This window comes from Camellia sinensis, chromosome 5 (genome assembly GCF_055761805.1).
Source record: "Camellia sinensis isolate YWXY chromosome 5, ASM5576180v1, whole genome shotgun sequence".
NCBI lineage: Eukaryota > Viridiplantae > Streptophyta > Magnoliopsida > Ericales > Theaceae > Camellia > Camellia sinensis.
The window spans coordinates 75,090,310-75,114,880 of record NC_138965.1 but is presented as its reverse complement, the minus strand read 5'-3'; the positions used below and the strand labels follow the sequence as shown (position 1 = coordinate 75,114,880).

The following is a 24,571-nucleotide window of genomic DNA, read 5'->3' as shown; positions in this document are numbered from 1 at the left end:
GTAGGCCATTGTGTGTGCCTAGTTTTGCATTTCGGGTACCATTTCATGCATCGGGTGCCATGTTTCCATGATTCGGGACTATTTCGGGTCATATTTTAGTGCTAAACTTTGCATGTTTGCATACCACGTTTCATGCCTTGCCATGTCTTGTTAGAGCGGCATTTGGCGCCTTAGGTTCGGTCCTCGGTTTGCGTGCATGTGTGCACACATTCCGAGTTGTCTCATTTTCATCTCATGGCCTCTTATGTGAGTGTGGCTGAGGTTCACTTGTGTTGGTGTAAGTCCATTGTGCATTGTGTATGCCATTTCATTTCATAGCATTGCGTATGCTAGGTTGTATGTTAGAGCATTGTGTATGCCATGTTACCTCGTGCATCGTGTATGCCATTTCATAGCATTGCGCATGCTAAGTTGTATATTAGTTGCATTCATGCGTATCATGCATATTGCATTGTGCTTGGGATAGGAGTTAGCCCGAGCACAGGAAACGAGGTACGTTTCATACTCCGAGTGACGGAACGTGTCTCAATTCCCTGTCGCCGACACTCCGGATTATCCATAATGGAGTCTAGGCCCCGTTGTGTTTTATATGTGCATTCATTCCATATTGAGTCATGCAAATCGACTCCTCGGCCATCATGCATCGATATGTGTGATTGGTGGCACGAGGATCGAGGCATGCATATATTTGTGAAAATACATTGCTATGCCCCTTTCCTGCTCTCTGTTGCAGCAAATCAAGAATTAGCAACCTTCCGGAGCTTGGCGCGCTTTCCAAGAATAATTGTAAAACAAAGGCTAATTGGGGCATCCCAGTGGATTTCCGCGCAAGGCAGCCCAGGCATGCGTCATCCATCATCTAAAGAAGAGTCAAGGCAGTCCCTGGCTTGCATGCCAGTTTATTATTTTTCTTAGTTAATTTGTAAATTAATTAGGAATTTGTATATATTTGGATTGTACTATTTATTCGGACCCTCTACGTGAGGGCAATGTTGTAATAAGTGTGCGTGTGTGTGATGTATGTCTTCCAACCCCACGTCTTTCTCCCTTTTATTTACCCGCTTATGATGGTTAGATTAGGGCATGTTTTAATTAGCATACAGTATGATAGCATGTTTGCATTCGTTCATCTGTTTTGCATGCATCGGGCTCGGCGCACCATACTAACTGCATTGTATTTTCAATTCCAAGTTGAATACATGCTAGCTGTAGCATTTCATATGCCATGTTTAGAATAGCCGAGCCTGCTATAGTTGTATTTTTGCATGTGTTGCATTAGGCATTTCTGTATAATTAGGATCATGCATGGATTTCTAATCAGTTTCTATTTTGGCTTGGAGTACTCGGTAAGTTTTATGCTTTAGCATCCTTGCATGTGTGTGAGTGACTGCCATGAATAGCATGCTTACCATGAGGCTAGATGCTTATGTGATATAACTGCCTGAATGCCTGTGGGTGAAGGTTGGGTTATTTGGATTGGAACAAATCATTGACTGTGAGTTTTAAGCCCACTAGATAGTGGCAAAATCATGTTTTCTAAGCTCACCCGAGGGTGGCAAATCCACATCTTAGCCTACTTGCGGGTAGCACCATCAAACCATTTTCAAACAAACAAACATGAAATGTTTTGTTCCAATTCAGGCGATCCAGTCTATACTTGTATGCTGTGCGCATCACATAGTAATCTAGGCTAATAACCGGAAAAAGAACACACAATGTTTTCAAAACTTGATATCATGGTCAGTAGAGGCCGATCTTTGATTGGGCGAGCGGGGGTGCTCACGAAGTGACCTTCCCCAATCGTACCCAAGTTCCCGAGTCGAGGCAACTTTGGTGATGACGGACACGTGGCCTTAGGCAACGAGTCAGGGTTTCTCCTAAATTTCCCAAAATAAAATATTTAGGTGGCGACTCTGTATCTGGCAAAGCAGTCCATGTTTGGCACTTCTTTCAAAATCTGTTTTCTCAAAACGTTTTGTCGGATTTGGACTCTTTGGTTCAGATTGAGAACCGTGACAATTTTAGAGTCTCGAACTGTAGTGAGCCCAATATCGAACGGAACGGGGGGGACTCGTTCCTCTCCCGGGGCGTTCGGGGGACGTCTACAGCTACCTCTCCCCGTCCTTCTCCAGGCTTCTCCCTTTTGTTCTAAGAACTAATTAGCTTAGGCAACTAATAGTTTCTTTAGCTTAAGTGGCCGAGTTTAACTCAAACTAATCTTGATTAGCCTCCAAGAAAGAGATTGCACGGAATAATAGTAGCTTAAAAATATTAGTTTAGCTTAAGCACCTCATTTAAGGTTTTGTAAATCGGCTAAGTGTTCAAAGGTTGAATCCGAAGTCGCTTTAATTTTCATCCTCTTTCCCTTTATTTTCTCTAGCTTTTTCTCTTCTACCACTCGAGAAGAAAATTTCTCTCTAACTCCCCCGTCCTTCTCCATCCTTCTCTTTCTGGTTCTAGGGACAAATTACCTTAGGCAACTATTAGTTTTATTAGCTTAAGTGGCAAAGTTTAACTCAAACTAACCTTGCTTAGCCTCCAAGAAAGAGAATTTACTGTGTAATTGTAGCTTAACGATATTACATTAACTTAAGCAGCTCGTTTAATGTTTTCTAAATCACCTAAGTGTTCAATTCTCAAGTCCAAAAGAACGAATTTGAATTCCCTTTAATTTTCATCCTATTGCCCTTTGTTTTCTCTAACTTTCTTTTCTGACTCTTAGGAAGAATGTTTCTCTAAAACTCCCTCCGTGTTTCTCCATCAATCTCCGTTCTGTTCTCCGAACAAATTAGGTTAGGTGACCAAGTTTCATTGGCTTAAGTGGCAAAGTTTAACTCAAACTAATCTTGCTTAGCCTCCAATAAAGAGATTCTACCGAGTAATTGTAGCTTAATGATATTTGTTTAACATAAGCACCTCATTTGATGTTTTCCAAATGGATGAATTTGAATTCCCTTTAACTTTTCATCCTATTCCCCTTTCTTTTCTCTAACATTCTCTTCTAGTTCACATGTAGAATGCTTCTCTCTAACTCTCTCCGCCCTTTTCCATCCTTCTCTCTTTTGTTCAACGAACTAATTAGCTAAGGTAATTAATAGTTTCAGTAGCTTAAGTGGCCAAGTTTTACTCAAACTAATCTTGCTTACCTTCCAAGAAAGAGATTATACTGAGTAATTGTAGACTAATGATATTAGTTTAACTTAAGCACCTCATTTAAGGTTTTGTCAATCACTTAAGTGTTCAATTCTCAAGTCCAGAATGATGAATTTGAAGTCGCTTTAATTGTCATCCTATTTCCCTTTCTTTTCTCCAACTTTCACTTCTAGCTCTCAAGAAGAAAGTTTTGCCCTAACTCTCTCCTAAGCTAACAAAACTAATAGCTGCCTAAGCTAATTCGTTCCTAGAACAAAAGAGAGAAGGTTGGAGAAGGACGGACAGAGTGAGAGAAAAACTTTCATCCTGAGTGGTAGGATAGAAATTTAGAGAAAAGAAAGGGAAATAAGAGGGAAATTAAAGTGTATTCAAACTCATCCTTTTGGACTTGCAAATTGAACACTTAAGCGATTTAGAAAACATGAAATGAGTTAAACAATATCGTTAAGCTACAATTACTCAGTAAATTCTCCTTCTTGGAGGCTAAGCTAGATTAGTTTCCGTTAAACATGGCCTCTTAAGCTAACGAAACTTAATAGTTGCCAAAACTTTCTTCTTGAGAGTTAAAGATGGATGGAGAAGTACGGAGGGAGTTAGGGCAAAACTTTCTTCTTGAGAGCTAGAAGTGAAGGTTGGAGAAAAGAAAGGGAAATAGGATGAAAATTAAAGCGACTTCAAATTCATCCTTCTGGACTTGAGAATTGAACACTTACGTGATTGGCAAAACCATAAATGAGGTGCTTAAGTTAAGCTAATATCGTTAGTCTACAATTACTCAATATAATCTCTTTCTTGGAGGCTAAGCAAGATTAGTTTGAGTCAAACTTGGCCACTTAAGCTACTGAAACTATTAATTGCCTTAGCCAATTAGTTCGTAGAACAAAAGAGAGAAGGATGGAAAAGGGCGGAGAGAGTTAGATAGAAGCATTCTACATGTGAACTAGAAGAGAATGTTAGAGAAAAGAAAGGGAAATAGGATGAAAATTTAAGGGAATTCAAATTCATCCATTTGGAAAACATTAAATGAGGTGCTTAAGTTGAACAAATATCATTAAGCCACTATTACTCGGTAGAATCTCTTTGTTGGAGGCTAAGCAAGATTAGTTTGAGTTAAACTTTGACGCATAAGCCAATGAAACTTGGTCACCTAACCGAATTTGTTCGGAGAGCAAAATGGAGATGGATGGAGAAGCACGGAGGGAGTTTTAGAGAAGCATTCTTCCTGAGAGTTTCACAAAGGGCAATAGGATGAAAATTAAAGGGAATTCAAATTCGTCCTTTTGGACTTGAGAATTGAACACTTAGGTGATTTAGAAAACTTTAAACGAGTTGCTTAAGTTAATGTAATATCCTTAAGCTACAATTACACAACAAATTCTCTTTCTTGGAGGCTAAGCAAGATTAGTTTGAGTTGAACTTTGCCACTTAAGCTAATAAAACTAATAGCTGCCTAAGCTAATTCGTTCCTAGAACAAAAGAGAGAAGGTTGGAGAAGGACGGACAGAGTGAGAGAAAAACTTTCATCCTGAGTGGTAGGATAGAAATTTAGAGAAAAGAAAGGGAAATAAGAGGGAAATTAAAGTGTATTCAAACTCATCCTTTTGGACTTGCGAATTGAACAGTTAAGCGATTTAGAAAACATGAAATGAGTTAAACAATATCGTTAAGCTACAATTACTCAGTAAATTCTCTTTCTTGGAGGCTAAGCTAGATTAGTTTCAGTTAAACATGGCCTCTTAAGCTAACGAAACTTAATAGTTTCCAAAGGTAATTAGTTCATAGAAGAAAAGAGAGATGGATGGAGAAGTACGGAGGGAGTTAGGGCAAAACTTTCTCCTTGAGAGCTAGAAGTGAAGGTTGGAGAAAAGAAAGGGAAATAGGATGAAAATTAAAGTGACTTCAAATTCATCCTTCTGGACTTGAGAATTCAATGCTTAAGTGATTGACGAAACCTTAAATGAGGTGCTTAAGTTAAGCTAATATCGTTAGTCTACAGTTACTCAATATAATCTCTTTCTTGGAAGCTAAGCAAGATTAGTTTGAGTCAAACTTGGCCACTTAAGCTACTGAAACTATTAAGGCCAATTAGTTCGTAGAACAAAAGAGAGAAGGATGGAAAAGGGCGGAGAGAGTTAGAGAGAAGCATTCTACATGTGAACTTGAAGAGAATGTTAGAGAAAAGAAAGGGAAATAGGATGAAAATTTAAGGGAATTCAAATTCATCCATTTGGAAAACATTAAATGAGGTGCTTAAGTTGAACAAATATCATTAAGCTACAATTACTCAGTAGAATCTCTTTCTTGGAGGCTAAACAAGATTAGTTTGAGTTAAACTTTGACGCTTAAGCCAATGAAACTTGGTCACCTAACCTAATTTGTTCGGAGAGCAAAATGGAGATGGATGGAGAAGCACGGTGGGAGTTTTAGAGAAGCATTCTTCCTGAGAGAAAGTTAGAGAAAACAAAGGGCAATAGGATGAAAATTAAAGGGAATTCAAATTCGTCCTTTTGGACTTGAGAATTGAACACTTAGGTGATTTAGAAAACTTTAAACGAGTTGCTTAAGTTAATGTAATATCCTTAAGCTACAATTACACAGCAAATTCTCTTTCTTGGAGGCTAAGCAAGATTAGTTTGAGTTTAACTTTGCCACTTAAGCTAATAAAACTAATAGCTGCCTAAGCTAATTCGTTCCTAGAACAAAAGAGAGAAGGTTGGAGAAGGACGGACAGAGTGAGAGAAAAACTTTCATCCTGAGTGGTAGGATAGAAATTTAGAGAAATGAAAGGGAAATAAGAGGGAAATTAAAGTGTATTCAAACTCATCCTTTTGGACTTGCGAATTGAACAGTTAAGCGATTTAGAAAACATGAAATGAGTTAAACAATATCGTTAAGCTACAATTACTCAGTAAATTCTCTTTCTTGGAGGCTAAGCTAGATTAGTTTCAGTTAAACATGGCCTCTTAAGCTAACGAAACTTAATAGTTTCCAAAGGTAATTAGTTCATAGAAGAAAAGAGAGATGGATGGAGAAGTACGGAGGGAGTTAGGGCAAAACTTTCTCCTTGAGAGCTAGAAGTGAAGGTTGGAGAAAAGAAAGGGAAATAGGATGAAAATTAAAGGGACTTCAAATTCATCCTTCTGGACTTGAGAATTGAACACTTACGTGATTGGCAAAACCTTAAATGAGGTGCTTAAGTTAAGCTAATATCGTTAGTCTACAGTTACTCAATATAATCTCTTTCTTGGAAGCTAAGCAAGATTAGTTTGAGTCAAACTTGGCCACTTATGCTACTGAAACTATTAATTGCCTTAGCCAATTAGTTCGTAGAACAAAAGAGAGAAGGATGGAAAAGGGCGGAGAGAGTTAGAGAGAAGCATTCTACATGTGAACTTGAAGAGAATGTTAGAGAAAAGAAAGCAAAATAGGATGAAAATTTAAGGGAATTCAAATTCATCCATTTGGAAAACATTAAATGAGGTGCTTAAGTTGAACAAATATCATTAAGCTACAATTACTCAGTAGAATCTCTTTCTTGGAGGCTAAACAAGATTAGTTTGAGTTAAACTTTGACGCTTAAGCCAATGAAACTTGGTCACCTAACCTAATTTGTTCGGAGAGCAAAATGGAGATGGATGGAGAAGCACGGTGGGAGTTTTAGAGAAGCATTCTTCCTGAGAGAAAGTTAGAGAAAACAAAGGGCAATAGGATGAAAATTAAAGGGAATTCAAATTCGACCTTTTGGACTTGAGAATTGAACACTTAGGTGATTTAGAAAACTTTAAACGAGTTGCTTAAGTTAATGTAATATCCTTAAGCTACAATTACACAGCAAATTCTCTTTCTTGGAGGCTAAGCAAGATTAGTTTGAGTTTAACTTTGCCACTTAAGCTAATAAAACTAATAGCTGCCTAAGCTAATTCGTTCCTAGAACAAAAGAGAGAAGGTTGGAGAAGGACGGACAGAGTGAGAGAAAAACTTTCATCCTGAGTGGTAGGATAGAAATTTAGAGAAAAGAAAGGGAAATAAGAGGGAAATTAAAGTGCATTCAAACTCATCCTTTTGGACTTGCGAATTGAACAGTTAAGCGATTTAGAAAACATGAAATGAGTTAAACAATATCGTTAAGCTACAATTACTCAGTAAATTCTCTTTCTTGGAGGCTAAGCTAGATTAGTTTCAGTTAAACATGGCCTCTTAAGCTAACGAAACTTAATAGTTTCCAAAGGTAATTAGTTCATAGAAGAAAAGAGAGATGGATGGAGAAGTACGGAGGGAGTTAGGGCAAAACTTTCTCCTTGAGAGCTAGAAGTGAAGGTTGGAGAAAAGAAAGGGAAATAGGATGAAAATTAAAGCGACTTCAAATTCCTCCTTCTGGACTTGAGAATTGAACACTTACGTGATTGGCAAAACCTTAAATGAGGTGCTTAAGTTAAGCTAATATCGTTAGTCTACAGTTACTCAATATAATCTCTTTCTTGGAAGCTAAGCAAGATTAGTTTGAGTCAAACTTGGCCACTTAAGCTACTGAAACTATTAATTGCCTTAGCCAATTAGTTCGTAGAACAAAAGAGAGAAGGATGGAAAATGGCGGAGAGAGTTAGAGAGAAGCATTTTACATGTGAACTAGAAGAGAATGTTAGAGAAAAGAAAGGGAAATAGGATGAAAATTAAAGGGAATTCAAATTCATCCATTTGGAAAACATTAAATGAGGTGCTTAAGTTGAACAAATTTCATTAAGCTACAATTACTCAGTAGAATCTCATTCTTGGAGGCTAAGCAAGATTAGTTTGAGTTAAACTTTGACGCTCAAGCCAATGAAACTTGGTCACCTAACCTAATTTGTTCGGAGAGCAAAATGGAGATGGATGGAGAAGCACGGAGGGAGTTTTAGAGAAGCATTCTTCCTCAGAGAAAGTTAGAGAAAACAAAGGGCAATAGGATGAAAATTAAAGGGAATTCAAATTCTTCCTTTTGGACTTGAGAATTGAACACTTAGGTGATTTAGAAAACTTTAAACGAGTTGCTTAAGTTAATGTAATATCCTTAAGCTACAATTACACAGCAAATTCTCTTTCTTGGAGGCTAAGCAAGATTAGTTTGAGTTGAACTTTGCCACCTAAGCTAATAAAACTAATAGCTGCCTAAGCTAATTCGTTCCTAGAACAAAAGAGAGAAGGTTGGAGAAGGACGGACAGAGTGAGAGAAAAACTTTCATCCTGAGTGGTAGGATAGAAATTTAGAGAAAAGAAAGGGAAATAAGAGGGAAATTAAAGTGTATTCAAACTCATCCTTTTGGACTTGCGAATTGAACACTTAAGCGATTTAGAAAACATGAAATGAGTCAAACAATATCGTTAAGCTACAATTACTCAGTAAATTCTCTTTCTTGGAGGCTAAGCTAGATTAGTTTCAGTTAAACATGGCCTCTTAAGCTAACGAAACTTAATAGTTGCCAAAGGTAATTAGTTCATAGAAGAAAAGAGAGATGGATGGAGAAGTACGGAGGGAGTTAGGGCAAAACTTTCTCCTTGAGAGCTTTTTTTTTTTTTTTTTTTTTTCCTGGGTAAGTAAGTCATAAAATAAAGACAATGAAATTTACACGTTTACAAGGGGCATACCCCAGGCACGCCCAACAACAAATAAAAAACAAATATAACCAACATAAACTACCACTGCAACCCCTAAAAATAGGGGGGACAAGCAAGAACAACAGAAATACAGAAAAATCCCAATTCTTCCCATATATCCTCTTTGTCCTCAAGTAACCCCTACCATCAGAGATAATAGATGGGAACTTGAGGTGGATATATGAGCAGAGATACACACAAAATAACACCACTATGCTAATAAATAAACCAGACACAGACCAAACAACAACCCTCAAGCCGAGTCAAAGATAATAATCAACCTCACAAGCCCCCAGTCTCTACTGCAGATAAAACATGGAATCCAATAAGCAACCCACTCCTCACAGCCGTGACATCCAAGCCACTTAACCCAAGCCATGACGGAAGATAAGATCTACCCCATAAGAAATCCCAGCAGAGTCACATGAAGCTAGCACGATAAAAAAAACCGTAAGCCACGGACCAGGGAGTTGAAGTGAAAAGACAGTAGCCCCTCAACAACAAGCCAATACACAGCCAACAAAATCATGAGATCAATCATCACATCCCCCAGTCCCATCCTTGGTAGATCACAAGCCTCAAACCCCACGGCAGTGGGCCCTACACTCCATGTCAGGCGCGGCAACCTCTTTGGCTCTCCCTTTGCGGACCAGTATAATGGCTTTGATAGGATCAATTCTTTGGTGAAAACTAAAGTTTCTGTGTCTCAGTATGCTATGCTTGCCATGCCTATCTCGGATGCTGAGATTAAGGATGTCTTTTGGTCTCTCAAGCCTAACAAGGCCCCGGGACCTGATGGTTATTCGGCGGGTTTTTTCAAGAGCTCTTGGGATATAGTGGGTAAGGAGGTCACCCTTGCTATAAGATCCTTTTTTGAAACTGGTAAACTTCTCTCGGAGGTTAACAGTACGATTATAGCTCTCATTCCTAAAATCCCTAACCCCACGAAGGTTGGGGACTATAGGCCTATCTCTTGTTGTAACACGATCTATAAATGCATTGCCAAGATCATTGCCAATAGAGTTAAGATTGTTCTTCCGGATCTTGTAGATCCTGTGCAATCAGCTTTTGTCCAGGGTAAAAGGATCTCGGATAACATCTTCTTGTCTCAGGAGATAATGAGGGGTTATCATAGAAATTCTAAAATTCCCAAGTGTGCTATGAAAGTGGACATTATGAAAGCCTATGATAATGTTAGGTGGGAGTTTATTCTTGACATCTTGTCAGCTATGAACTTTCCCCCTTGTATGATTATGTGGATCAAGGCTTGTATGACGAGCCCTTCTTTCTCGATCTGCATTAATGGGAGTCTCCATGGGTATTTCAAAGGGGCTAGAGGGCTTAGACAAGGGGATCCGATGTCTCCTTACTTGTTTGTTTTGGCTATGGAAATCTTAGCTAGAATTTTGGCTGAAAAAACTTGTGATCCCCTTTTCAAGTTTCATTGGAGGTGTGATAAAACCAAGATCGTCAACCTTTGCTTTGCTGATGATCTTATGATTTTCAGTAAAGGTGATACTGCCACTGTCAACCTTATCATGCAAGGCCTAGAGGAGTTTAGGCAATTGTCTGGTCTCACACCTAGTCCTAGTAAGAGTAATATATTCTTCTCGGGGTGTAATAGGGAGCTTAAAAATGACATTCTTAGTATTTCCAAGTTTACTGAGGGCAATCTTCCGGTGAAATACTTGGGTGTGCCCTTGATCACTACAAAGCTTAAGGCTACTGATTGTAAGATTCTGGTTGAGAGGATCACCAAGAGGATTAAGAGCTGGACCAATAGACTTCTTTCTTATGCGGGTAGAGCTCAACTTATCCAGTCTATCCTTTTTTCTATGCAAGTCTATTGGTCCTCACTTTTTATCCTCCCAAAAAAGGTGATTAGAGAGATTGATAGCATTTTGAGATCTTTTCTTTGGTCGAGTGTTGATTTGAAGATGCATAGTGCTAAAATCGCTTGGAATAATGTCTGTAAGCCTAAAGGTGAAGGGGGCTTAGGGTTTAAGGAGATGGGGGTTTGGAATAGGGCGGCTATCACCAAGCATGTTTGGTTTTTGTTCTCCGGAGGGGAAGGATCTATGTGGTGCCAGTGGGTTAAGTCTTACTTACTTAAGGGTAAGAGCTTTTGGCATATTAAGATGCCTAGTGACCCCTCATGGGTTTGGACGAAAATTCTGTCTCTTAGGAAAAATATCTTCCCTCTTATCAAGTTTAAGATTGGTAATGGGGAGAAGGTGTTTCTGTGGTTTGATAATTGGCATCCTTTGGGCTCTTTATGGGACAGATTTGGGCATAGGATTATGTATGACACGGGTCTTCCTTTCGAGTCCAAAGTTAGTGCTGTCATATCTAATAATAATTGGAAGTGGCCTATTGATAACTCTTGGGAGATCAAGGAGTGGATTTATTCTACTCCTCTTGAGCTTAAACCTTGTAGGGATATCCAGGATTGTCCTGTCTGGAACTTAACTGTGGATGGGAATTTTACAATACAATCTGCATGGAATTGTTGGAGGGATAAGGGTACTAAAGTGCCCTGGGCTAATCTTGTTTGGGGGCATCCGTCCATTCCTAGGGTCAGCTTTGTGGTCTGGATGGCCATTCATGAGAGATTAAACACGGGGGATAGGCTGCATCTATTCGGCCTTGTTCCTAATCCTACTTGCCCCATTTGTCATGGTCTTGAGGAGAATCACTCTCACTTGTTTTTCAGGTGTGTGTATTCTTCTAGGATCTGGGGTGCCATTCAGGTCATGTGTAACATTAGCTGGCCCCAATTAACCTGGCTAGAGTATGTGGTCTACGCTACTAAGTCCACCAGAGGCAAAGCTTTGAAGTCTTCTCTTACAAAACTCTCCTTTCTTTGCACTGTCTATCAGATCTGGATTGAAAGGAATAGGAGGATTTTTAGCAAGGAGTTTAAACCTAAGAAAATTGTGACTAATCTTATTGTCCAAATGGTTAGAGGAAGGATGCTTTCTATGTATAATCTGACTAACTCTGCAGGTGATGCTTGGTATCTGTCACAATGGAATCTACCTACAACAATTATGAAGCAGCCCCAGGACAACAATGCTGGGAGCATATTGAGTGGAGACAGTTTACCTATACTGAGGGTTGAGTGAGGGTGAGCAAATATTGTGGGGTTTTCTAATTGGATACTCTTTTGCAGATTTATACCATGGATGCTTGTTCTAACTTGATGATGTCTTCCTACTCTCTAGCATGTTCGGCTAATGTCATATGTGGGCTGAGTGAAGTGAGCCAAAATAATTTAATTTTATCTTGTGGGTTGACAGATGTGAGGCTGCTCACAATTATATTTCTAACTGTTATTATATATACTAACTTTTATGTGCAGGTTAAGGAAGCTCCATTATACAGCAAAACAGTTGAGATCATGAGTGAGTTGGAGAGATGTGGGCCTAGTGAAGAGAGGACATATACTATGTGGAGTGTTGTTATTAGATGTGGGCCAAGTGATGTGAGGTCTCATATTCTAAGAATTATTTTCCTCCTTCTCTATGACGTCTCATGTAATATTGGCACTTACTATCTAGTTCTCTTTGGGCAGGTTAAGCAGAAACCTGTATGGTGGGTTTATTACTGGCAGTCTCCTTTGTACTGTGATTGGGACTGTTATTGGACTACGGCTGCAAGTTGCATGCTGGTGGGGAAGGCTCTTGGGCGATGGCCACAATCAGTGGCTGGTAACGACTTTAGTGTTGACTGGTGGTGTAGAGGTGGCTGCAACCAGCGCCCCTCGGTGAAGCTATATGCTGTGTGGAGATGCTTTTCGGTAATGGCAGCAAGGTGCGCCGTGCCTAGGCATTTCAGTGGGTTCATAAGCTGTTTTCAATTCGGGTTGTATATATATCTGTATGGTGGGACTGTAATTATTGTATGTTGTAACACTGTCCCCTTTTTGGGTACTTTGTTTATTAGATCTGGACATGTTTGAGTCTAGGATTAGGGCTGTTTTTTTAGGTATTCACGGTGATCTTTGTATTTCTCCAGTTCAGTGATTCTCTGGGATGGTGTAGATCTTGTGCAAGTTCCCTATCCGTTGTAGGACATGGTTCTTGAACAAGTATTTTGTTCCTCTTAGCTGGGCGTTGGTACCAGTTTTCTTTTTCTTTTTGTTTGGGCGTTGTCGTTGTTTTTTTTATTTTGTTTGGGGTACCCCTTGTAATCGTGTAAATTTTCTTGTTTTATTTATTTCTTACTTACCCAAAAAAAAAAAAAAAAAAGTTTGGGGACCAAACTTCTTTAAGGGGGGAAGGATGTAATAACCCTTATTCATGTCTTAGTCATGTTCATGTGCATTTTCATGATTTTGTCTTATTAAGCTTGCATTTGTAGACTTAGACTTGTTTTGCCTAGGTAAAGGTTCTTGTCTTGTCTTGATGCTATCACGTTTTCCCTAAGTGTTGTATGCATGCTTTGTTCCTTCCTTGCTGTGTCAAGCCTAGGTCATGTTAAGCCTAGGTCATGCCAAGCCTAGGTCATGTCAAGACTAGGTCATGTGAAGCCTAGGTCATGCCAAGCCTAGGTCATGTTAAGCCTAGGTCATGCCAAGCCTAGGTCATGTCAAGCCTAGGTCACAACTTTGAACCTCTTGCCCCTAGGACCATCTTGGAACCACTCTGGTTGACCTCCACCATCAGCTAGTGAATTCCTCCCACGGAAAGGTTGCGCTACAACTGGGTGTGTGACAAATCTGCAGCTAACATCAGTTGATGATGCTTTGCTGGGGAGTTTGGACGTGATAAGATCTGTCCAGATGATGGAGTGGAATATCTTGCCCCATTCTAGTTCGTGCTTCGCACTTTGCTTGATACCTCGTTGCTTGGAGGATGTGAGAGCTTTCTGCCCTTTGTTGTGCCCTTTTCTGGCGAATACGGTGCCCTTTCCGACAAGTAGAGTGCCCTTTCTGGCAATTATTTTGACAAAGGGGAAAAGACAGAACACCTGACTCAACTGTGCCCTTAGTTCATCATTTTGACCATTTTTTCTTTTTGCTTTCTACTAAAATAGTTTTGACCAACATGAGAGTTAGATTAACGCGCTTGTTCGATTTTCTGATTTAAAATCATGCAAGTTAGGCTGTGAGCACTGAGAGTTTTCCTTTTTTGGGTTTGAGAAATGGTCCAATTTTGAAAAATGGAGTACTTTTCAAGAAGAATAGTCAACCTCAGTAAAAATTCTCAAAAACTATTTTTGCAAACGACCACTGCTCAACGAGCACGGAACCTACTCTTGAGATGCACAACCTCGGATTCGAAGGAAAATTGCCCCTTGCTTGAGGGGAACTGCATGGCAATGGAAAGTTGCCCCTTGTTTGAACGGCACCGCGGCGCGTTAAATGGCAACGGAAAGTTGCCCCTTGTCTGAATGGCCCCGCGGCGCATCGAATGGCAACGAAAAGTTGCCCCTTGTTTGGATGGCACCGCAGCGCATTGTAGGCATTCCTCAGAGCGACGAACACAACCAAATTCTCAGATACAGAGAAAGCGAAGATGACTAGAACCATCGCATGGACACAATCGAATTGTTTTACGGCTAGACTTCAGAATGAAGTTGCCTACGTATCCCAAAGATGGGAATCAAGCCTTACGTAGTTCGGGGTTAAGGTACACTCGGGTATTAACCTCTCCTTTTTAGGCTCTAACTTTTGCCAAGGTGCCCGTTGCGGGTTTTCGACCTTGCGAGCTTTGTTCTTCTTTTCTTTTCAATTCTTTTCATTTCTTTTCTTTTTTTTGATTTTCTTTTTTTTTTTGTTCTTTTCTTTGCATCTTTCTTTTTTGTTCTCTTTTTTTCTTTTCTTTTGCATTTTTTTTTTTTGCTTCTTTTTTTTTGTATTTTTCTCTTGCTCTAACTTTTGCCTGGGTCGCCCTTCCGGGTTTTCGGCCCAGCGAGCCTCTCAAAGGGTAAAAGTGTAACGAGTCCATGCCAAATGGTTTTAAGATCCTGAAATTATCTTAATCCAGGAGAATGGCTCATGTTCTAGCTTCGTAAGCTTCTTCTGATGAGATCTGATCCTTTTGATCTGACTTTCCTGGCCTCTTGTTCGAGGGCTGCTTCAAATCCGGCCACATAGGCCTCATATCGCGGTTGACCGTTGAACATTCTGAATCCAAGGTCAAGGTTTGAAAGCAAGGGCTCAAGTCTCGAGGCTGAGAGCGATCCTAAACTGCACAATCTCAAGAGCGATTCCACACAAGTCTTCGCAGGACCGCGCAAAACATTTTGTTTTTGAAAACTTTTAAGAAAGCGACAAATCGCTCGCGCTAAAGATAGTGTGAAGCCAGTCTGGATCAAGCCAGGGTCCTTCTCAGTACTCACGCTGACAAGCATGATTTCATTCATAAAGGGGCTTAGCACGCCTCTCTTTCTCTCAGTTTGATCAAGGTTTTGCAAATCCCGAGGAATTCCTCCCTCTTCGTTTTCACCGCAGTGTTCAAAAAGTTTTGAAAAACTTAGGTCAAATGCAATGATGGTGCCCACAGGCCTGATGCCCAAACTTGCAAACTGATACATGCATTCCTGTATTAGTGAGAGCCAAAACACCCCTATGTTAGGGTAGGGTTTCCCTATCCTATTTTGTCAGGAGCTAGGGTTTCACTACGCACGCAGCGGCTTCAAACAACCTATAAACGGGTAAGCAACCTGTCCTAGTTTGGAATGGTCACTATGGATCCGAATATGCACTAGGTCGAATGGTCAAAGAGGGTGCCCCGGTAAAACCGGGGTTTGTGTTCCCATACTGGCAGAGCCCACAACCGGTCAGCCTTATGGTCATGCCTTGACAAGACAAGCCTCCGGCAAACCGTTCAGGAATAGCAGATGGCAAACACGGTGTCCTAGGTGCACCAATGCAAATGCAATGCAAAGAAACACACAAGTGTAGTCAAAAACAGATATCATGAGTTCGAGTCAAGTCCTCTAAATCCCCAGCAGAGTCGCCAGAAACTGTAGACGTCCCCGAACACCCCGGGAGGGTGAGCTCCCGTTCTGTTCATTTGGGGTCACTACAGCTCAGTACTCTCAAATTGTCACGGTTCTAAGCCTGAACCAAAGAGTCCAAATCCGGCAAATCGTTTTGAGAAAACAGATTTTTGAAAGAAGTGCCAAAACATGGACTGCTTTGCCAGATATAGAGTCGCCACCTAAATATTTTATTTTGGGGAAATTTAGGAAACCCTGACTCGGTGCCAAAGGCCACGTGTCCGTCATCACCAAAGTTGCCTTGGCTCGGGAACTTGGGTACGATTGGGGAAGGTCACTTCGTGAGCACCCCCGCTCGCCCGATCAAATATCTATTTTTGAAAACTTTGTATGTCCTTATTCCGGTTATTAGCCTAGGTTACTATGTGATGCACACAGCATATAAGTATAGACTGGGTCGCCCGAATTGGAACAAAACGTTTCGTGCTCGTTTATTTGAAAGATGGTTTGCTACTCGCAAGTAGGCTTAAAATGCAGATTTTGCCACCCTCAGGTGGGCTTAGAAAAGATGGTTTTGCCACTATCTAGTGGGCTTAAAACAAACAGTTGATGATTTTATTCCAATCCAAGTAACCCAACCTTCACCCACAGGCATTCAGGCAGTTATATCACATAAGCATATAGCCTCATGGTAAGCATGCTATTCATGGCAGTCACTCACACGCATGCAAGGATGCTAAAGCATAAAACTCACCGAGTACTCCAAGCCAAAACAAAAACTCATTAGAAATCATGCATGAATCCTAAGTATACAGAGATGCCTAATGCAATACATGCAAGAATGCAAACTATAGCAGGCTCGGCTATTCTAAACATGGCATATGGAATGCTACAACTAACATGTATTCAACTTGGAATTGAAATACAAATGCAGTTAGTATGATGCGCCGAGCCCGGTGCATGCAATACAGATGAATGATGCAAACATGCTGTCATACTGTATGCTAATCGAAATATGCCCTAATCTAACCATCATAAGCAGGTAAATAAAAGGGAAGAAAGACGTGGGGTTGGAAGACATACATCACACTCACCCACACTTATTACAATTATGCCCTCGCACAGAGGGTCCGAATAAATATACAGTCCCGAATAAAAGAATATTACAGTCCAAATAATACAGTCCAAATAAGGTACAAATTCCTAATTAATTAACAAATTAACTAAGAAAATAAATAAACTGGCATGCAAGCCAAGGACTGCCTTGATTCCATTCCGGATGATGAATGATGCATGCCCGGGTTGCCTTTGCGTGGAAATCCATGACGATGCCCCAATTAGCCTCTGTTTACACCTTTTCTTGAAATGCGTGCCACGTTTTGCAAAGTTGCCGATTCTTCATTTTGCTGCAACAGAGAGCAGGAAAGGGGCATGGCAATGTATTTTCACAGATATATGCATGCCTCGATTCTCGTGCCACCAATCACGCATATCGATGCATGATGGCCGAAGGGTCGAATTGTGCAATTCAATGTAGAATGAATGCACATATAAACACAACAAGAACCTAACTCCATCATGAATAATCTGGAGTGTTGGTGACTAGGGAATTGAGACACGTTCCGTCACTCGGAGTACGAAACGCACCTCGTTTCCCGTGTCCGGGCAAACTCCTATCCCGAACACGATGCAATATGCATGAAATGCAACTAAGATACAATCCTAACATACACAATGTTATGGAATGACATACACAATCGAGCATACACAATGCTATGGATGAAATGGCATACACCATGCAATAATGGGCTTACACCAACATGAGAGAGCCTCAGCCACACTCATATAGGAGGCCATCAGATGAAAACAAGACAACTTGAAATGCGTGCACGCGTGCACGCAAACCGAGGATCGACCGTCAGGCACCGAAATGCCACTCTAATGAGACATGGCAAAGACATGGAATATGGCATACTATCATACAAAAATCAGAAGTAAAATGAGATGCAAAACAGCCCTGAAACCCGGTAAAATGAAACCCGATGCATGGAACAAGTCCCGAAACATGAATTTTGGCGCATGAAACGGCCTATAGCTATGCAATGCATGCACAATTTGAACATGAGATGAAAAGACAGAAGCAAGGAAGACCCTAGATAATCATTTTTACAGTTCAAAGCATGGCCAAACAGCAAACACAAATAGGGCAAAAATAGCATGCAAAAATGGCCCTAAATGTGAGGTAATGAAACAACTCACAGCTTCTGACCCCAAACAGATTAGGGCCCTTGAACAAAGTTGAAGAGGGGCCCAAAATATGATCTTTTACAATTTATGGAAAACCACAAAAACCAGGACAGGTATGGATAAACTCTTATGCAAGAAATGGGCCAAAAGATGGCCAAAGAAGCAAGTAGTGGTTGCTAGCCTTAAACACAAAGGGGCCCTTCAACAATGTTGAAGAGGGGACAAAAATAAAGCATTTTACAGTTGATGGCCGGACCCAAAACAGTATGCAAATATGTCCAAAATGCTATGCAAAAATGAGGCCCAAAAGAGAGATATAACATGAAGTGTATAAAAGATGCCTCAAACCATAAAAGGCCCTTAATGAAACATGAAGAATGGGCCAAAATAAGACTATTTTCAGTTTTGTAAAAAGACCAAAAAAGAGAAGCACAATGGGCTGCCAAAGCATGCAAAAATGGGGACCAAAGAGGGGTATAATGGCAAGTGGCACATGGGGGTCCCAAACAGTGATGAGCCCTTCTTTGATGTTGAATAAGTGCTCAAAATAAGCCTATCTACAGTTTACATCATGCTCCAAAACAGATCACACATAGGCTAAAAATACTATGCAAGATAACGGTATATAAGAAGGATAATGAAGCAAGTGCAATATGGGGGGCTCAAACAGTGTTGAGCCCTTAATGAAATAAGAAAATGAGCTCAAAAAAATGACCTTTTCAATTTTGGTCGGAGCTCAAAACAATAAGAAAAGAGGCTAGAAAAATGTTGCAAAATTGAGCTCAAAAGAGGGGAAATGATGCTTACCCCTGAAGACAAGTCTTTGGATGCTTCTTGGCTTGAGAAGTGATGTCTCCTAGCTGCTGGAAAGCTCTCCAAGCTGCTGGAAATGGAGTAGTGGTGGTGGTGCTTGGTGGTGATGAAGAAATGAGGTGTAGGACTTAGGAATTTTTGAGGAAATGAGAGAGATAGAGGGAGCTATGATGCAAGAGCTCTTAGGGGAATTTTTTGTAACCCTTATGACAGACCTGGCCAGCCAAGTATATGGACCAAAGAGGGGGGAAAAGGAGGGAAAGAAATGGGGGGAAAACAAGCCAAGTTTCCCCCCAAAAGTTGTCCCCCCGGATAGAGATTTTTGGAGGGAAAAAAGTGTATAGCTGTAATGTACATGTTGCAAGGATCATGGCCGGCTAGTTATTTGAGCTGCAGGTGGCCGGCCGGCCACCTCTTATGGCCGGCCGGCCAAGGGTCAAAAAGGTCAATGAGAATTAGTAGCCGACCATATGATATTGGTGGCCTCCCATGTGTGTACAACACAACCATGTGGTCAAACACTGGAAAAAGTGACCCAGGAGAGAGAACAACCCACTTTTAGGAGGGGTTCAAAAGGGTCAAGCAACATTAGTGGCCGGCCATATGATATTGGTGGCCTCCCAGGTGTGTACATCACAAATATGTGGTTAAAAGTTCAAGAAAATGGCCCAAGGGTATTCAACATTAGCTTGGAAGTGAGAAAAACGGGCGTCGGAGGGCGCCGGAGGATATATAACTGGTTGCTGAAACAATTGCTGGCCTCCCACCCTTCTATGGCCTTCCTGGTGGTGAAACTGAGGTACCTGCCAAAAATGAATGAAAACCGGTGCAAAACGAATGTTCAGGGGCCAAAACGCGCAGTTCGGGGCCTCGAAAACTGCCTGTTAAGCACCGAAAGTGGCATTCGACCACGAAGTGGGTCTTTTCAGACCTCAGTGTCCCTCAAAAGGGAGCAAATAAGAAGTACGCCAAAAATCGGAGCAATAGGAGATGGTTAAGTGGTCCCGAACCGAGGCACACGGCCTGACAGCTCCGAAAACCGGGAACCGGGCTCCGAAATGGGAAAAATGGCCTACAGCCACAAAATGTAGCCCACGGCCACTGAGAGATGGTCTACGGGACCTCTTCCTCCCCTCAGGAAAAGAAACAGAGAAAACAGAGTCTGGTTCGCAAACCGAGGCGAGGCACAAAAGAGGGTTCGGAAATCCGGAGGCAAGGCTCGCAGCCAAGACTTTGAAACTTCTGAACGAGCACAATATGTAGTATCACCGAGCGCTCAACTGGTGACGTCTGAGTCTCAAGGTCGGTCAAAAATGGGGTGTCTACAGCTGTTGTTGCTCTCCGAATTCGATCTGAAATATGTGACACGCAAGTCAGTCAAAGGAAGAGTAGTGGCAGAGTTCTTGGCAGATCATCCAGTCGAAGGAGGTGAAGCAGTTGAGTACTTATTCCTAGATGAAGCCATTTTGCACATCGACGACGAATATTGGACGATGTACTTTGACGGAGCATCAAATCAGTACGGGTACGGGATAGGGGTGTTGCTGATAGCACCCGATAATTCCTGTATTCCTCTAGCCTTCAAACTCCGGTTCGAAGTCTCGAACAACGAAGCAGAATATGAGGCGTGCATTGCCGGCCTAGAAGCGGCCCTGGAACTAGGGGCAAGATGTTTGGACGTCATCGGGGATTCAAACCTTGTTGTATCTCAGGCAAACGGAGACTGGAAAGTCAAAGAAGAAAAGATGATGATGTACCACCAGACCTTGGACTTGTTAATACCTCGGTTTGAAAAGCTAAACTTTGTTTATCTTCCAAGAGAGAACAACAGGTTCGCAGATTCTTTAGCAACTCTATCTTCCATGATAGACATCCCATTTGGAATCCGGATGCGTCCAGTCGTCATTGACCAGAAATTTGCACCGGCCTACGAGTTGATTGCTGCTATAGATGAGGTTCAGGACCAAAACCCCTGGTATTATGACATTTGGAATTTCTTGGAAAAGGAAGCATACCCGCCAGGGGTAAATACCAAGGATAAAAGGGTAATCAGAAGAATGGCCATCCAATTCATCATCTGTGGGGGTAAGCTGTATAAGAGAGGTCATCTAGGAATGCACAAGCTGTGTGTTGAAGCTGAGAATCAAAGCGCCTGATGGAGGCCATCCATGGAGGAGAATGCGGTGCGCATATGAACGGAGTAATGCTAGCACGAAAGATCCTCAGACAGGGTTACTACTGGTCCACTATGGAGGAGAATTGTATTAGTTTTGTTCGGCGATGCCACAAGTGTCAGATTCATGCAAACCGCATGAACATCCCGCCGTCGAAGCTGTACAACATGAATTTACCATGGCCATTTTCAGTTTGGGGAATCGATGTGATCGGGGTTGTCACTCCGAAGGGGTCGAATGGGCATGAGTTCATCCTGGTTGCGATAGATTATTTCACGAAGTGGGTCGAGGCCCAATCGTATGCGGTGTTGAAGCCGTCACACGTCGCAAAGTTTATCAGAAACAACATCATTTGTCGCTATGGGGTCTCGAACGAGATCGTTTCAGATAATGGTTCCCACTTCAAGAAGGAAGTGATTGACTTGTTGGAGAAATACAACGTGGCTTTCCATAAGTCATCTACATACCGGCCGCAAACCAACGGAACAGTCGAGGCCGCCAACAAGAATATCAAACACATACTGCAGAAGATGGTGGAAACCTACCGGGATTGGCCAGATAAGCTGCCATTTGCTCTGTGGGGCTACAGGACTTCAATCAGAACTTCTACCGGAGCGACTCCGTATTCATTGGTTTATGGGATGGAGGCCGTTCTACCTATCGAGATTGAGGTTCCGTCATTACGAGTATTGGCTGAGTGTCAAATAGCCGAAGCAGATTGGCAGCAAAGCAGATTTGAGGAACTCATGCTTTTTGACGAGAGAAGATTGAAAGCGCTGTACCATGTTCAAGGCTATCAGCGTAGAATTGCCCGGGCTTTCAACAAGAAAGTTAAGTCCGAGAATCTAAAGGAAGGAGATTTGGTGCTCAAGGACAACCGAGCTCCCATCCACGACCCAAGGGGGAAGTTCAAACCCAATTGGACTGGTCCCTACATCATCAAAGCTATCTGGTCAGGTGGAGCTGTGGTTCTGATGGATCTAGATGGCCTAGAGTTCTCCCAACCGATCAACATGGACAAGTTGAAGAAATATTACCCCTGAGAGGCTCGCTAGGCCGAAAACCCGAAAGGGCGACCTAGGCAAAAGTTAGAGCACAAAAAAATTGGAAAATATAAAAACTGAGCTCGCAAGGTTAAAAACCCGCAAAGGGCGACCTTGGCAAAAGTTAGAGCGTAAAAGGAGAGTGAAAATACCCGAGTGAACCTAAGCCTGAACTACGTAAGGCTTGATTCCCATCTTTGGGATACGTAGGCAACTTCACCCTGAAGTTCAGCCATAAACTTTTCCCCGATCAACTTTGTCCATTTTCACCATCTCAGTCATCTTTATCCATCAGCATTTATCGCGATCTCCGGTGCAGTGCTATTCAGACTAGGGGCAACTTTCCGTTGCCACGACGGTGCAGCGCTATTCAGACTAGGGGCAACTTTCCGTTGCCATGCAGTGCCGCGGTACTCTTCAAACTAGGGGCAACTTTCCAGTTGCAGGGACCTGGGGTTGTGCATCTCAGTGACAGATCTTAGGCGTGTCCAGTTCTGATCCATATCGAAAATGGTTTTGAAAAGTTTTAATAAAAGCTGACTTTGTTCAAATTAATCTCTTTACAACTAAGACCATTTTTGGACCAAAGCGGAAAATTTTCAGTACCACAACCTTCAATTTCATTGATTTCAAAACAGAGTTCTCCTGCTCTTGCATACAATCGAAGTTGCTTTTTATTACATTCATAAAGAAAACTTGAAAGTACTAATAAAGCAATAAATCCGGGGCATAGTCAAGTCAAGTATCCCTGCGCCCCCTCCCAGAGCTGGTCGAAGCCTCTGATGCCAAGCTAGGCCCAATTTGTGCCTCCTCATTGAGCCAATCCAAGCACTCGTCAGACAAAGTGCAACTGAAAGTGGGAGCAGGAGCTAGGAGCTCTCTAGTCCTCCATGTTGCGGCATATCGGGCAAGTTGTGCCCCTCGAACTGGGAAAGCAGCCGAGTACTCAATCCCCTCTGGCGGGCAAATCTGATCATGACCGAACTGGCGCAGGAACCGGAACGGAAAGTAGAACACACAGTGGGTCAGACCAATCAACTGGATCTCGATCAGCCGGGACATGCTATAGCTCATTGCCGGGAGATTGAGCCAAGGACAATGCCAAGCAATGCGATCTGCGGACAAATTGCATATCCAGTCAAACCACCACCTTTCATCAGGGGCATCGACTAGGCGCTGTCGAAAGAAATAGCCTCGAGCTGAGTAGGCTGGGCAAGAGTCCACAACCTGCAATTTGTCCATTAACCATACCTGGAGAGGGATGAAAAATGAGAGAATAAAGAATAGAGAAATGTACGGTGAGGGAAAAGCGAGAAAAGGGTTTTTGTGAGAAAAACCGAGCCTGAGGGCCGAGTGATGTGAGCAAATACATATGTAAGATTGGGTGGGAAACATTACTTGCAGCAGCAGCGGACTCCCAGCAAATCTAGTCGTCTCCCGACGATAGATAGAATCCAAGCCCATCAGCGTCTCGGCCAAGGTTATGGCGATGCAGCTCTTTCCTTCTTTCAAGCCTTGAGCAACTTCAATCAGACGAACGCTAAATCCGCCAAAACTCGGGGAAAGCAGAAAGTGAGACAGCAGGCACAAGCAAAGGGCGTGTTGCCGGAAACCTTGCCAATAATGGTTGCTGCGGTCACCGGCGTCAGAAAAGTGATGAATCAAACCAAGGATATCCAGTTCCCCATTACAGATCAGAGACCGAGCATCATGCGCGGTGAGTCCACACATCCGCCCTAAAGCTTGGGCGTGGCCAAAACGGAACTGGGGCAAGATCTCTTCATGACATTCAGACTCCATCAAAACTTGAAAATCTTCAAAAGTTGGACATACCTCTTGCCCGCCAAAGCTAAAGACATGCGTCACTGGGTTCCAAAAACTCGCCGCGGCATGGAGGAAAGGGAGATGTAGCGGGATACGGCTCGGCGTGAATAGTGCATTCAAGCCGAAACCCCGGAAGTTCAACTTTTCCGAGCCATCTAGAGAAGCGATCCAAGCTGTGAGATTTCAGCGAGAAATGCCTCCATTTTTGTGCAAAACTAAGATGAATTGAATCAAAACATGGAGCTAAGGCTTTTAAAGAGGAAAAGACACTATTCAGGGGGACAAGTGTCAAAAATTGGGCGGTTGTTGAGCTAAGTGGCCGGCCGGCCATCTTTTCTGGCAGGCCAGCCATTTCTTGTTTCAAAACTGGCCGGTGGCCTCCCCTCTGCAATAAATCTGGCCGGTCGGCCCCAAAAAGTAGCTGGCCATGCTCCCATGTGTGTCTTCGGCCCTGTTTTACCCTTCGAGGGAAAGTTTCAAGCATTTCCATGCGATGGATGTGTCGAAGGCCTCTATTTCCCTCTGTTTCGGATGCGTTCCGTTGCCCAGATTGTCCAAAGTATACTTCGTTTTGTTAAGTTTTGTTTATCGAGTTGTTGTTTTGTTGATCGAGTTGTCGTTTTGCTTATCGAGTTGTTTGTCGAGCTGTCGTGTTTCGTGTTTTTGAGTTGTTACTCTTTGTTTAAGCTTTTTGTTTGAGTCTTGTTTATCAAGTTGTCAACATTATTGTGTTTTGTT

The 24,571-nt window shown here is 42.1% G+C and overlaps 1 protein-coding gene across 1 annotated transcript; it reads left to right on the top strand.

The window, feature by feature from the left end:
- Nucleotides 1-9,509: 9,509 nt before the first annotated feature.
- Nucleotides 9,510-12,856, top strand: LOC145791484 (uncharacterized). Its single transcript, XM_082871836.1, has 5 exons — nt 9,510-11,900; nt 11,957-12,043; nt 12,146-12,268; nt 12,359-12,597; nt 12,802-12,856. Exons 1-5 carry the CDS (start codon nt 9,510-9,512, stop codon nt 12,854-12,856), a joined length of 2,895 nt encoding a protein of 964 aa, XP_082727962.1.
- Nucleotides 12,857-24,571: the final 11,715 nt, after the last annotated feature.